Consider the following 15,526-nt stretch of genomic DNA (forward strand, 5'->3'; position numbering starts at 1 on the left):
TTGTACGTGACTATAGACTGCGTGCTGCATGCTGTATGTTGTACGTGACTATAGACTGCGTGCTGTATGTTGTACGTGACTATAGACTGCGTGCTGTATGTTGTACGTGACTATAGACTGTATGCTGTATGTTGTACGTGACTATAGACTGCATGCTGTATGTTGTACGTGACTATAGACTGCATGCTGTATGTTGTACGTGACTATAGACTGTATGCTGTATGTTGTACGTGACTATAGACTGTATGCTGTATGTTGTACGTGACTATAGACTGCATGCTGTATGTTGTACGTGACTATAGACTGCATGCTGTATGTTGTACGTGACTATAGACTGCATGCTGTACGTTGTACGTGACTATAGACTGCATGCTGTACGTTGTACGTGACTATAGACTGCATGCTGTACGTTGTACGTGACTATAGACTGCATGCTGTACGTTGTACGTGACTATAGACTGTATGCTGTACGTTGTACGTGACTATAGACTGTATGCTGTATGTTGTACGTGACTATAGACTGTATGCTGTATGTTGTACGTGACTATAGACTGTATGCTGTATGTTGTATGTGACTATAGACTGTGTGCTGTATGTTGTACGTGACTATAGACTGTGTGCTGTATGTTGTACGTGACTATAGACTGCGTGCTGTATGTTGTATGTGACTATAGACTGCATGCTGTATGTTGTACGTGACTATAGACTGTATGCTGTATGTTGTACGTGACTATAGACTGCGTGCTGTATGTTGTATGTGACTATAGACTGTATGCTGTATGTTGTATGTGACTATAGACTGCATGCTGTATGTTGTACGTGACTATAGACTGCGTGCTGTATGTTGTATGTTGTACGTGACTATAGACTGTATGCTGTATGTTGTACATGTACAGTATGTTGAATATTCCTGCACTGAGTTCACTGATGAAGAGTAAAAGTTGAGTGAAATTTCTGAGTGTGCTTGACAGATGTTGTGTTTACCTACACACAGTGGTGAGTGTGTGTTTACAGTAGTGGCACAGCCCTGGGCTTGAGGAGAACGCTCCGGCAACGTACACAGTTCAGGAACAGCCGTGAGCCGAGGCCCTTTACCTTCATCCCAGATGTACAGCGCCACCTAGAACATCAACACACACTAGTAGTGAGTTACTACTACCATCTGTGTTGAAATATTAGACCCCTGTTCTTTTCAATATGCGCTGATTTCGAGCTTTTTTTTTATACTAATAGTTTTCGTCTTTCACCAAAAATACAGTTTAGTCAACATTTCATCATTTCATGCCAACTCATTCCAGCTTAACATTAAAATAGACAACATGAAACATGCCTGTATAGAATAAGAATTCTCTCATTGTCTGACTGTGAAGTTTGCAAAGCAAGTAAAGTTTTGTTTCTCTGGTCAGTTTGTGATTCAGATTGAATTTGTAATGCTTGAAATGCACATCCATCCAACTTCTATACCACTTATAATTCCTTCAGGGTCTCGGGGAACCTGGAGCCTATCCCAGGGAGCATCGGGCACAAGGCGGGGTACACCCTGGACAGGGTGCCAATCCATCGTAGGGCACAATCACATACACACTCACACACCCATTCATACACTACGGACACTTTAGACACGCCAATCAGCCTACCATGCATGTCTTTGGACTGGGGGAGGAAACCGGAGTACCCCGAGGAAACCCCCGCAGCACGGGGAGAACATGCAAACTCCACACACACAGGGCCACGGTGGGAATCGAACCCCCGACCCTGGAGGTGCTAGGCTAGACTAACAGTCTGATAAAAGAAGCTGGGTTCAGAGCTCAGGGTAAGCCATGGTGCAGAGAGGGTTAAGGGCCTTGCTCAAGGGCCCAACATTGACAGCTTGGTGGTGCTAGGGCTTGAAGGACAAAAGTGGGTAACATCACTGCTTCACCACGTCAATGACCTGGGCTTGACCCTGAGCTGAAGAGTGCAGAGTACGATTACATTCAGGGGTTTAAAAATACAGGATCAAATCATGTTGAACGTACAAAAACAAACTGTGTTAGTGTAACTCACTTCATTCATGTGGAACCGATGTATACTTTGAATTAAGTAAATTCAATGAGATTTTTTTTTTCCAATCTGGGAGACGTCTGAGACCTTCGGAGAACAACCTCGACATTCCGATGCTGTATGAGAGTAAGTGAGGGATTTCTCACCTTTCACAACAACTGATGAAACACCTCGGGTGAAGAAATGTTTTCAACATTAAAACCCAAGTCCATTTCCTAGATATTCCCCTAACAGACATTCAGACTGACCTAGATGACTTAAAACCTCCACAGGGACCCTTCCTGAGGCCTTGCAATGCTTCAATTTCTCAATACTATTCTTGTCAAACCCTTAAATAACCTCAAATCCAAAATTCACTGAAGAGTCACATGTGCAAATCCTAAAGCTGAAGGCTAGAAATATATGAAGGCTACATTAATAGCTCCCATTATGTTTTATATTCCAAACATATTCTAACACCTTACTTTCACACTATGGGCTGAAACTAATGGGAACATCTTCAGACTTTTCCATTAGTTTTCAGACTTATCGTGTACTTTCATAGGCAAGGAAATGTGAGTTTTACAGTACATCCAGAGGCCAAAAAAAAAAAAAAAACCAGAAAAAAAGCCAGCCCTGTGCACCAAAGGTAAGAGAGCTGACGCCAAAGAGATACGAAAGAAATTGAAAAAGAAAGCAAAAAAGCAAGATAAAGGTGTTATGAAGGTGATTTAATTTAAGAGAGAGAGAGGACAGAAGGTGTGCAGTGATAGGGAGTCAAAAGAAACTTTTAGGAGACAAGGTGTTTAAAAAAAAAAAAAAAAGAGTGCATGAAGAGAGAGATGGAAAGAGAGACAGAGTGGAATTGCCGATCTGAAAAGGTCCTTGACACTGCGGCGTGACTATTTCAAATTCAACAGCCGCCTGGATGAAAAGCCGTGTATATAAAAAAAAAAAAAAAGGACATGATGAGAGATCAGAGTGCTTGCTAGTACAAAGAGAAAATCAGTAGTCAGCATAGCGGATGTAAATCCGAAAATAATATATAAAATTCATGAGCTTCATGACTGGTGATCAATACAACAATTCGACTCACCTCATGTTTGAGGTCTATGGTGAAGTCCGACTTCAGAGACTGTTCTTGTACCTTGTTGGAGAGCCTGAAATGAAAAATCCATTCAAATAGCTTTATAAGCACCCAATTAAACATAAGTCGAGAATCAATTACATCACATATTGTGACATCTATATTATAATTGACAGTTCATATACTTATAATTGATTCTCTGTTCTAATTTGTGAGTTTTGCATTTATTCTTGGGACACAGTGATAAAATGTGATTAGTTACTCCTCTGAGAACCTGCCAGCTTTTAATATACAGTGGCAGTACTGATCAGGAAACTCCAGGGCTTTCATTTCGCAAAGTGTTTGCAGAACAACGTCTGAATTCGTGCACAAGGACTGCCGGTACACATAAGGAAATTGGCAGACGGCCGTACACCCTAGAGGATAAGAAATCCGTCACGTTCTAAACTGATGTGCTTGTGAGGGCCAGCCCTCATTTACATACAGAAACGCCCCCAAATTGCCATATATGGTAAACAGCCCTCTAGCCTGCTTGTGACACTGGACGGTACGGACAACATGACACGTCAAAAGGTCTAAGATGATGAACTTGACTGAAAATGAAATAGATTAACTGCTATACGAAGTAGAGTATAAAAAAGGTATATGTACAGTAACATTTCCATGAGTGGGGTGTTTAAAAGAAAGAAAGAAAAAAAATACAAAATCTATTTTTTAAAAAAATGTGTGCAGACCATTGCTCCAATTACTGCTCCAAAAATGACAACTACATTTACATATTTTTTTATTTCTGCTGAAGTATTTGAAAACGTAATCTATTGCAGCTTGTTGAGCAAAATGAATGTACATAAGATGTTTCATTGTTCAGCTCATAGTTGGTTGGGAAATTTTTTTTTTTCAATTTCTCACTGAATCATAATCATGGCTAAAATCCCGTGGACAGAGATCAACTAAAATTGCACTGGGCAAACAAAATGATGGACGAGCCATTCATCACTCGCAGCAATCACTCTTCTCATGTGATTTCGCTTCACATTTTGTCTGTGTCACATGTCTGCCCCTTGTGAGCACCATAATCAGTAACGACTCTGACATGACTGAAAAGAATTGTGACGAGAGCTCCTCCTAATCAGTTTACTCACGATTACACTTTTCTGTCACGAGGGGATTCTGCATACGCGTGGTTAGGAATGTGTGTAAATACACACACATCCTCATGCACAGGGAAATCGCAAGATAAATCACATTCTCTGTTTTGATGTGTGTGTATGCACAAGTACGGCTCAAAGCTATGTATATGGATGATTGATGAATGAGAGCCCAGAATATTAGTATCCAGCACAGCTTCAGCACCATGGACAGCATCTTGCCAGAAAACAGTGCTGTGGGCTGCTGAGGTGAAGTGGAAGTTATATGGACATATATATATATATATATATATATATATATATATATATATATATATATATATATATATATATATATATATATTTAAAAAAATGACAGCACAAAGCACCTACTGATCAACACCGTATACTATACCATACAACCCATCAAAGCTTCTCAGGCTGATGAGCAGCAACAATTGCTTATCTAAGATCACGGTTGATGTCCTTTCCTTTTGACATGATGTAGACACACCCGAGTGCCGCGTTCTGCTTTTATAGAGGTAGTCACACTTCTTGATGATTAACTAATCTTGAGCATTTCATTAGTAACACCTGGCTGCTAATTAACTCTAAGATTGTGGAAGTAGGAAGTGAGCACTGATTTTTTCCCCCACCTGGTTTCTGAATGTAGGTTAGGGTTAGGTTTACATAATGAAATCTGCTGTGGTTTTTTTTTGTTGTTGTTGTTGTCATCTGAGGTTATTTGTTTATAGCAGTTGGCGAGGGCCACACAGTTGTTATTTAGTCACTTACAATATGCGATATTGCAAAACCTTCAAACCAAGCACAATACTTTGATACACAGAAAGCTAGGTGTTGCAAAATATACTCATACAACAAACTCCACGTTGCTTAATTTAAAAAAAAAGTTATGAAGTAATGAGTACATTATTATGAAGTTAATAAAATAAATATCAGATTTATTGCGACATTGAGCAGTAAACAATAAAACAACCAATTATATATATATATATATATATATATATATATATATATATATATATATATATATATATATATATATATATAAAACTATCGAATCACATTTGTACACGTGTTTAAACTAAATAAATTCTGGTTGGTCTTTCCAGGCTTCTTGGAGAACCTGCTACAGTTCTTCTGTCTCTGCAGGTAAAATCCACAGATTTTATTGGTCTATGAGTGAAATTCATTTTGTTTGTGGTGTATGCCAATAAATTGTCTGCTGTAAACATCTTTTGCATATCATTTTCCGAGGGGTTCAATGTCATGTGGTTTAATCAGGAAATCAGAAGGTAGGTTTGTTCCAAGAATCTCAATTGCTTTTGTTTTTGCCGGTCCCTGACAGCCTCCTTGATTTTTCTCCATGGAAACTAGATCTGTTATTTTACATAATACTTTCTTTTTATGCCAGGCATTTATGCCTAGGGAAGAAATACGAATTCAGCTTCATCACTGTTTTATTGTTGACAAGAAAGCAACTATTGAACTGTTCTTCCTTGACCATGTCTCACCGAATCACAACTGGCTCCTTCCTGCTAATTACGGTGCCTACAGCTCTGCCAACTGGAGACCGAGGTGAGCCAAGAAGTCTCCTATTAACCATATATTACTTCAGCGTGTTAAGCCAGCATTAGTCTCATCATTAAAGTAAGATGATGTAAATGCCAATATTATGTCATTTACATGTCAAATGATGCCATGTTTGTTCATCCTACGATGTCTGGTAAAAACAACACACATTATAGAATCTCTGGTGGTGTCTTGCTGCTTAGTAATTGGTTAGTCGTAGAAAAGCCTTGTTGAATGAGGTTAAGAAAATTGCAGCGCCGCAACAGCCTGAACAATTTCATGTCCCATCTCTCACTTCCGTTGTGTGTGACTTTGCCTCCTAGCGTCACGCCATTCACATTATTAGCTGAGCTGAAAGTGAGAGATCCCGTCTGACCTGTTGACGAGCGGCATGCTCAGGGCCCAGCCTGCACTGAAGTCTGGGTACTTGAAGGCAGACGGGTTCTCAGCGAAGGCGTAATGGTGGATGATGGTGGATTCTTCATCGTGAAGCGGCTTGCCAAGAAACCACTCCTGAAGGCACAGAAAAGAGGGAGGAGTGAGAGTAATTCTCATCAAACGTCAAAGAAAACATCCATGAGTTCATGCACTGCACTGCTGCGACATGATTGGTTGACTGCATATTTGCATGAATGAGCAGGTGTTCCTAATAAAGTGGTACTGTTGGTGAGTTGGTGATTGAGTACCATATGTTCACTATCTACTAACTAATTTAATGAGTACAGCATATACAGGAAGAAATGACCACGAATCTTATAGACAATGGTATAAAAATAAGTACAACTGTTGAAGTAATTTGAAATTAAAAGCAGTGCGTGTTAAAATGTTTTTACTGCAATTGACTTGTGGTTCCTCCAGAGAGATTAACAACAACAACAACAACAACAACAACAACAACAACAAAAACCTTTAGTGTACTAGAGCTATCCTCATTTTCTAAGACTTTATTGTTTTGAACGCTGGCCAGTTGCCAGAAATAAAATGACGCCGTCTGGAAGACCTTGAGTGTGTGAATGATAAGCAGGAGAAATCCGTCCACCGCTGCAGAAGGAGGACATTTATGACTTTTATGACATTTCTCTCCTCAAAGTTGTCTAAGAAAGACTTTCCTCCTGAACTGTGAATTTTAATACACTGCCAGTTCTCACTTTTATAAAGAATTACATTATATCTTTTTTTTTTTTTTTTTTTAAATGCGCCATATAAGAATGGTGGCTTAGTGGTCAGCACGTTCGCCTAGCACCTCCAGGGTCGGGGGTTCGATTCCCACCGTGGCCCTGTGTGTGTGGAGTTTGCATGTTCTCCCCGTGCTGCGGGGGTTTCCTCCGGGTACTCCGGTTTCCTCCCCCAGTCCAAAGACATGCATGGTAGGCTGATTGGCGTGTCCAAAGTGTCTGTAGTGTATGAATGGGTGTGTGAGTGTAAGTGATTGTGCCCTGCGATGGATTGGCACCCTGTCCAGGGTGTACCCCGCCTTGTGCCCCATGCTCCCTAGGATAGACTCCAGGTTCCCCCGTGACCCTGAAGGAAGGATAAAGCGGTATAGAAGATGGATGGATGCTCCATATAAGAACATACTTTAAATGCATTTTGTTCTTTGTTTTTAGACCCTATTACTATTTAGTATAATTATCCAGTGGGAGTACAGGAAGGGCACAGGTTTGATTCTGGTTCCTCATAAGGCTTCGTCCTTATTCCATCTCAGACAGTTTCTCTGCCACTGTCACTACAGACTTGCACATCTGAGATCCAAATCAACACCTGGATTTCTATAAAGCTGCTTTAACACAACAATGTCTGTCAATCATCTCGTCTAGTCTAAAAAGCCGGAGCTGAAGTGCACATGATCCCTAGCGATGTCATCTGGAAGATGTCTACTACTTGTTTAGGAGTTTGGGTTCGAAATAAATATTTAAAGAATTTCATCATAAAAAGTACAACATCGCGGGCAATCGATGCCAACAGGTCTATGGAAAGGTTTTCACAAGTATTTCAGAAAAGCACAGACCAACAATACCCCAAAGTGTATTGTCAGAGCAAACCACAGACCTACGCTGTGTATCAAAGAAACAATCTCAGCCACGGTATTCTCTACAGTGCCTAAGGGAGACATCAAGGGAGTTCCACTCTGAATGAATAAAAAAAATTTGCTATTGATGGAGGAGATTTTTTTTTGCCACTATGACTCCCTTCTTGCTCATTGTTCTGGGCCTGAATGCCTGTCCGTCTGCTTTGTGCCAGTGTTTACAAAACTGCTAAAGAGTCTTTTCGGCATTTTTAGCAGTTTATACCTAGAATGCTGCTGTCTGACGATCATGTCTTTCAAATTGTACCGCGAATCAAAGGTCAGCAGTGAAAACTCTGCAGTCTAACACACAGCATCAGTGTTTGCCTCCTTCTAAACAATCTCTCAGACAGTTTAACAAGCCTAACATTTCAAATATCGAACTGCCAACACGATCATAATGCGTCGTCTCATTATTCTACACATGATGTACGTTCCCTTTATATCGGTTGTCCGAACACGGAGTCTTATTTACCAACATATGTGTGCAAAGATACTGAAAGATATGTCCAACACAAGCTAAAAGTCCCCACCAGGAAACTGTTCACTTACACCCGTCAGCCATAACATTAAAACCATGTGCTTAATATCGTGTAGGTCCTCCTTGTGCCACCAAAACAGCTCTGACGTGTCTAGGCATAAACTCCACAAGACCTCTGAATGTGTGCTGTGGTGTCTGGCAGCAAGACATTAGCAGCACAAGTCTCCTCTTCAGGAGGAGAAATGCTGCTCAGTTGGGTTAAGGTCTGGTGATTGACTTCAAAAACCTTCCACTTTTTCCCCCCACGATAAAGTCCTTTGTTGAGTTCTAGATCATTGTCTTGCATGGTCTTGATGAAGTGATTAACTTGGATGCATTTCTCTGTAAACCGCCAGACAAGAAGTTCCTGTAAACTTCTGAATTCATTCCATCATGAGTTTAACCTTTTGATCTCGAACCCAAATGCCTTCAACGTACAGCGAAAACAACAGAACTAGCCTTGCTGTTCCAATACTTTCGAATCAGACTGTATATAATGATGTGACATGTAAGATTTCAAGACAAACCTTTTTTTTTTTCTTTAAAAAAAAAAACGGTGCACTTACTTTTCTGCGCTCAAACGTCTTGAGGACTCTGTGAAGTTTCTCCAGCTTTACGCTCGTTTCCTCTTCAAGAAACATCACCCATGAGGAGTTTTTCCCAAAGTGAGAGGATAAGCTAAAGGAAGAAACGGATATGATACACTCATATGCTCTGTTTTGTTAATGATGTTCACCGTGCCAAGCATTTCATCGCGTTTAGATAAAAGTGTCTCTATTATGAGTATCTACTGAGAATCGTTAACAACCAAACAATGCGGTATTGATGGAGAGAAATCTATACTACATTCCTTTGAGCTGTAAAAGCTTCATCACAGCAGATGGAGTCAGTTGGATCCATGCGGTGTGTTTTTTATGATTTACATCTGCTCATCCGTCTGTGTGTGTATGTGTGTGTAATGGCCATATGAGCACAGATGGGGCGAGTGCACTTACTAAGGCAGTAGGGGAAGAATGCTCCAGTCTCCCTCGTTCTCAGACAGTGTGTGAAGAAGCAGGACGGCTGGAAGGCTCTGAACAGAAAAGAAAGTTGGAAATCTATAACAAAAAAGCCGTTTTATAGGTTATGGGTAATATACGCGCGGATTCCACTCAGATGACTTATGAAAATGTGTTCATCAGGTGTTAAACAGATTTAGCTAGTTGCTTAGCGCTTCTGCGCTACTTGAGCAGTAAGTCTTTTCAGTTCAGGTAATATTCTATTTATGACTGAAATTGAGCAATTACTGCAGCAATTTTGTAATATCTTTCTATTGGTTTAAATCCTTATAATCTGACTAGCTAAAAATCACCCGTTTTCTAGCTTTACGCACAAAGCAATAAACAATGTCAGCCCTTATCCCAATCCATTCATCTCATATTTAATCTAGATTGATAGCAGCTATACTGGGCACTTTAATATCGTACTGATGCAAATGATGACAGATGTTCTAGGACGTGAGCTTTTTGTAGTAGGCATAATAGGAGGATTAAAGAGTAATGAGGAAAAAAAAAAAAAAGTCCTCTATGTGCATATCTTAAATGCCATTTATGAGTGAGTCAATAAAAAAAAGAAAAAAGAGCTTAAAACGGTGAGTCGCTAACAAGAGTTTTGTGCTGAGCAGAGACAGTTCTGCGTGCTTCAGTCACCCAGAGCCTTAACCGCTAAGCCACCACTGCCCCTTAAGTCTCTGGGTTAGTGAGCAGAAGGTCGGGGGTTCAAGCCCCAGCACTGCCAAGCTGCCACTGTTGGGCCCTTGAGCAAGGCCCTTAACCCTTTCTCCTCCAGGGGGCGCTGTATCATAGCTGACCCTGTGCTCTGACCCCCAGCTTCCTAACATGCTGGGGTATGTGAAGAAAAGAATTTCATTGTACATCTGTATATGTGATCAATAAAGACTCATCATCACTATAGGTTTAGATTAACGAGCTTTTTTCGCACTGTAAAACCGGGTAAGTTCATTTAGCTCAAAACGTTTGAGGAAACTAACTACCTCAAAATTTCTAAGTTGAGAAATCGATTTCTTGAAGCCAAATACACTTCAATATAACACAATTTTATTTCAAATTACAAAGTTTGAGTCATTTTTTTTTGTTATATTGAAGTGTATTTGGCTTCAGGAAATCGATTTATCAACTTGAAAATTTTGAGGTAATTAAGTTTCCTCAAACGTTTGGGAGTTAAATCCGGTTTTACAGTGTGGCCTTGATCCATAACATATTAAAAACAAAGCAGGTGTACATAGTGCTAAGTTCGACAATCATTTATTTATTTATTTATTTATTTTTAAATGGGACTTGGGTTGAAGTGAATATATTATTAAGAGACTGTTAGACTGTACTATGATATCATTTAAACCCTCCTATTACGTTACGGGTCAATCGGACCCATTTCCACATTTGAGAAGTCTGAAACACAGCTTAATCTCTCAGTTTCTCTTTGAAATTTTTTTGACTTTCATTTATGGTCAACTTATATGCAAATATTTCGTCCCAGACGAGCCACGATAAAGGTTTACTGTTTGAAGCTGTTCTGCTTGTGCCAACACATAAACCAGAGCCCCTAAGCTTTTATCACAAGAACGCTTAAGTGCTTTCGGGTTCTTTTGTGTCCTTTACAGGATGCAGACCCGGTTAGACACCTCTATCGATCCGAGTCCACCTAGACGATCTTAATTGTGTTAAAGTGACTCAAATGGTCATTTTTATCACAGACGGTATTGAATCTTCCCTCTTTATATATTATGTGTACTGTATACCAGCGGTGGCATGTGACCATAGATTATGGTGGGGCAGAATGACATTAATAATGATTATACGAAATGAAGTCGAGAAGCTATCATACTTGACTTATATATCCTATAAGGTACGACCTAATGAATTTTTCAACTAACCCTGTAATAATAAACAGTTGCGAGTCAGCAACAGGAAACAGTCTGCTATGCAGTCAGGCAGCTCATTTTGAGTGGTTTTGAAAGTGCTATTGTACTTTTAAAGAGCTAATATTATTAACCAGTTTCAGCAAAAATCTCAAAATCCGCACAAAAGACTTGAAACTACGGGGGGAAAAAAGTCCAGCACTGAACAATGAAGATGTTCCTCTTCCTAGGCGTTGCTATACAACAATCATTTTGATGATCCCCTCAACAACGGACCTCTCCTAGCACTATGTTGCATTTTCTCCTTTTGAGCACTCAGCTTGCACGACATCTAGAAAGAAAATCTTGTAAACTTCGGTTTCTTTCTAGGCTAAACACATTAGTGAGACTTTAGAATGTTACACAGACATGCTAAAGGGTAACCAGAAGGGTTTAAAAACCTACTCTCTATCCTCTGTGTATTCCACCCATGCCTTGAAAGGGAGGACGATGTGCAGACGGTCAGAAAGTCACAGATCTCGGTGTGATTTCACCGCGTGCAGGCTGCTAAAACTGCAACTGAGCAGTGAACGCTGATGGAAAAGATGATGATGATAATGACTGGGGTCAGTGAGACCTGCTACTGCCTGGTGTCACATGGGACTGGGCAGAATGAACCTCTTCAGTGACGCTCCGTCCACCATTATGCGTCGTTAATTAGCACATCGCAGTTAACCGCGCCCTGCTCACACATGCTCTTACCTAATGATGCTAATCTGTCTGGTGGACATCAGTGGAAAATTTAAAAGGCTCTTAAAAGTCCTGAGAGGGGACCAAATGCAAACACTCTGATTTAAAGTTTTTGCTTGTATTTGAAGGCTCATACATATTCCAGAAAGAAAAAAAAAAAAAACTGGAAGTGGTAAGAAGCTCATTGGGAGTCATTTACGCTGACATGTTCACGACCTTCCAGCTCCTTCAGCAGTCTGAAAACCAGTTTCTTTTTTTTTTTAAAAAAGCCAACCACTTGCTTTTTCTTCTAAATCATCTGCCAGAAAGTGTGTAAATCAATTTAAATGCTATTCATCATTGGCAAAGATAAAGCAAGTATTTTTTGTGCTGCAATCCCTGAACCCTGAGTTCTGCCAGAAAATAACAGCAAAGAAGATCATTGTTAAAAAAAAAAAAGAATAAAATTTTGGTTAAAACCCTTAAAACCATACCAGTACAGGAGATTATGGCTCTTTATAGGACTCCAGACTATAACACACACACACACACACACACACACACACACACACACACACACACGCAAAAACTGTGTCAACATCAATTAAAGTGCAGATTTCCTTATTACATCATTATGAAGTCATAATAAATTCATTGCTTGATTGAAGTTTCACATTTCAGGCTGTAGCTAGAATAAACATCGTAGAATACACATGAACTTCATCTCACAACATGCTCTAAAGTGTGTTTGGGTCACTGCCAGTTCGAATAAATTATCCCAGACATATAAAACACAGCGTACACCTAAACATGCCAAAGCGCACGTGCAAATTCATTAGTGCTAAGCTGGATTAATACCAGGCCCTGATGGGAATGGCTGTTTACACTATTAAATAGGGCTTCCGATTTGAAAACCGGCTTGATCTCTCGGTCACATACACAGAAGAAAAAGTCTAGACCCTAAGCTAATCGAGCATGCGTTTCACCTCTCGAAGAGGAGACTGAAGGGAGAATCCCCCCGAAACAAACAACACCTGAAAAAAGCTGAAGAAGAAGAAGGACCTGTTATTTGTTCACATATACATTACAGCACCGTGACATTATTATAATCATTTATTTATTTATTTATTTATTTGCAGTATAATCCTGGAAAAGCCTCACAAATCAAGGGAGATGTTTCTATACTTTTGCTCGCCTAAAAACTGGGTGGTCTGATACAAAAAGTTCTATTTTTTTTTTCTTTACGTTATTTAAGACATCTAGATGAAAAAACCTGGAAATAAAAGCTGAAATCCTAAAACAAGCAGCTATAGTTATTAACTCGTACCACTCGTCCTCTTGAAAAATGACAAACAATATATAAAGTGTTCCTTTTTTTTCATATTTACTATTGATCTCATATTTGTCTCGCCTTGTTTTTTTGCTCCCTCTGACTTTCCTATTAAAATATGCTACAGTACTGATTTATGGGAATGTGTTTGATCATGCTTCCACAGCAGGCATGGCACTCTATAGGCCTCAGGCACGTAATAAACACCACACAGCAGCTGAGTGAATCAAAATCAAAACACAATTTTCCTTGTTACGTCATTACCCAGCCGTGATAAAGTCAGCCCTGAGCATGGTCGAAAGTGGATCACCACAAGCTTTTTCCTTCTTCAGTGTGCATTTTCTATCCCCTGTTTTTTTTTCTTTTTTCAAGCTTAAATACTTGCTATTGAGATAAATTGATGCTATTGAGACACGTAACTAGGACACCTATACTAAAGAAAAATGTGGAAATAATCGAGGTAGGAACTACATACGGGGGATTTGTGTCATCTGAATGGAGATACCAGAATAATACTTCACCATGTGCATAACACAACTCATAAAGATTTGACAAACCTTGAACTTAAGTCGCAGACGCTGAATACAGCGCTATATGAACGCCACTTAACACACTTTAAAAAAAAAAAGACATCTTAGCGAGGGAAAATGTCTTGAATATAGTTACATTTATCTAGTATTTCATATTATAAGATTACCACAGAGTTGTGCTTTGTGAATCCTTTATTTATTTATTTATTTATTTATTACCAATTTCAAGCCCTAGAAAGCTCAGAAAAAGCTTCTGAGTATGAAGAGCCCCATGGACACCTTTAATATTCAGCTCAGGTTACATCATTAAACAATGGAATTTATGGTGTCATTTTGAGAGGGTTGTAAAAAATTATTTCATATTCAACCAAAAGCAGCCCAAAATAACAGAAAATCCCAATCTAGCACAAGACAGTAATGCTATGTGTGAGACTTGGTTGGCAGTAATGATGCTTCAGGGCAGTCTTTATGTCTGCTGCTTTCTCCCCCTACTGGTGAAAACATCAAGTACATCACATCCAAATCCATCACGCACTATTCCCATTCCAGTACAGTCTGGATGTTGTTGTACTGTGTATAATATATAGAGCCATAAAAGTGTTGATTCTGTATAGTAATGTTCAAAATCAAAACAATTCACTATAATGTACATGCTTAAAGTACTGTGCATTTAGAGCCACTCGCATTTTCCATCATTTTGTTGTATTACAGTTCTACAGTTTTGAGGTTTTTTTTTCTTCTTCTCTCTGACCTGCAAAACATACTCCACAAAGAAAGAAAAAAAAGAGAAGTGTTTTCACCGTTTAAAACTTAAATATCACAAATAAGCACACTGCCTGTCAAAGTTTTATTTTCCTGAATATCCTACATTTTTCATCTTTGTTTAAATGACAAAATAAAGAAAATACTCTAAAACATCATTATTATCCATCTATCCATCCATCCACCTTCTATACCGCTTTATCCTTTTCAGGGTCACGGGGAACCTGGAGTCTATCCCAGGGAGCATGGGGCACAAGGCAGGGTACACCCTGGACAGGGTGCCAATCCATCGCAGGGCACAATCACATACACACTCACACACCCATTCATACACTACGGACACTTTAGACACGCCAATCAGCCTACCATGCATGTCTTTGGACTGGGGGAGGAAACCGGAGCACCCGGAGGAAACCCCCGCAGCAATATTAATCATAATTTTAAAAATCTAACTGAAGAACAGACAGTGCATTGAATAGTATGTTGTAAATTATGAAATGCTACTTCACTTATTTTATTGGAATAAGCTTGATGTAATCTAATCCTAATCGGAAAAGGCCAACATCTTTAACACTCTAATTAGGTGCTTTAGTCTCAGCACTTATTTATGTTTTACAGTTAATCCCAGCACTGTCTGTGAGCTTTTTATCTACAGGCTTAACCGTACTCTTGCTTTTAATAAAGCACTCATTTAGAGTTTCATTAGGATCTAAGAGCAAGCAGTTAATGAGTTCCACAAGGATTTCGCATTCCTTATTTCACTGCTAATCTGTATCATTACATGAGAGGCATGTCTATATAAAAAGGCCCACATATCACAGAGCATGACAGAGCCAAAAAAAGTCACAGGTTTAAGGGACTTGTC

At 39.5% G+C, this 15,526-nt stretch overlaps 1 protein-coding gene across 1 annotated transcript in view; it reads right to left on the reverse strand.

Annotated features, from left to right (window-relative positions):
* The window catches only part of b3glcta (beta 3-glucosyltransferase a), a 140,456-nt gene that overhangs the window by 28,425 nt on the left and 96,505 nt on the right, over positions 1–15,526 (reverse strand). Inside the window, exons 5-9 of the mRNA XM_053646294.1 lie at positions 9,410–9,486; positions 8,981–9,092; positions 6,206–6,342; positions 3,119–3,182; positions 989–1,120 (exon numbers count right to left, since the gene is read on the reverse strand). Coding sequence (XP_053502269.1) covers positions 989–1,120; positions 3,119–3,182; positions 6,206–6,342; positions 8,981–9,092; positions 9,410–9,486 — 522 coding nt within the window. The remainder of the gene's footprint in view (positions 1–988; positions 1,121–3,118; positions 3,183–6,205; positions 6,343–8,980; positions 9,093–9,409; positions 9,487–15,526) is intronic.

Source organism: Ictalurus furcatus, chromosome 17, assembly GCF_023375685.1.
Source record: "Ictalurus furcatus strain D&B chromosome 17, Billie_1.0, whole genome shotgun sequence".
NCBI classification, from domain to species: Eukaryota; Metazoa; Chordata; class Actinopteri; order Siluriformes; family Ictaluridae; genus Ictalurus; species Ictalurus furcatus.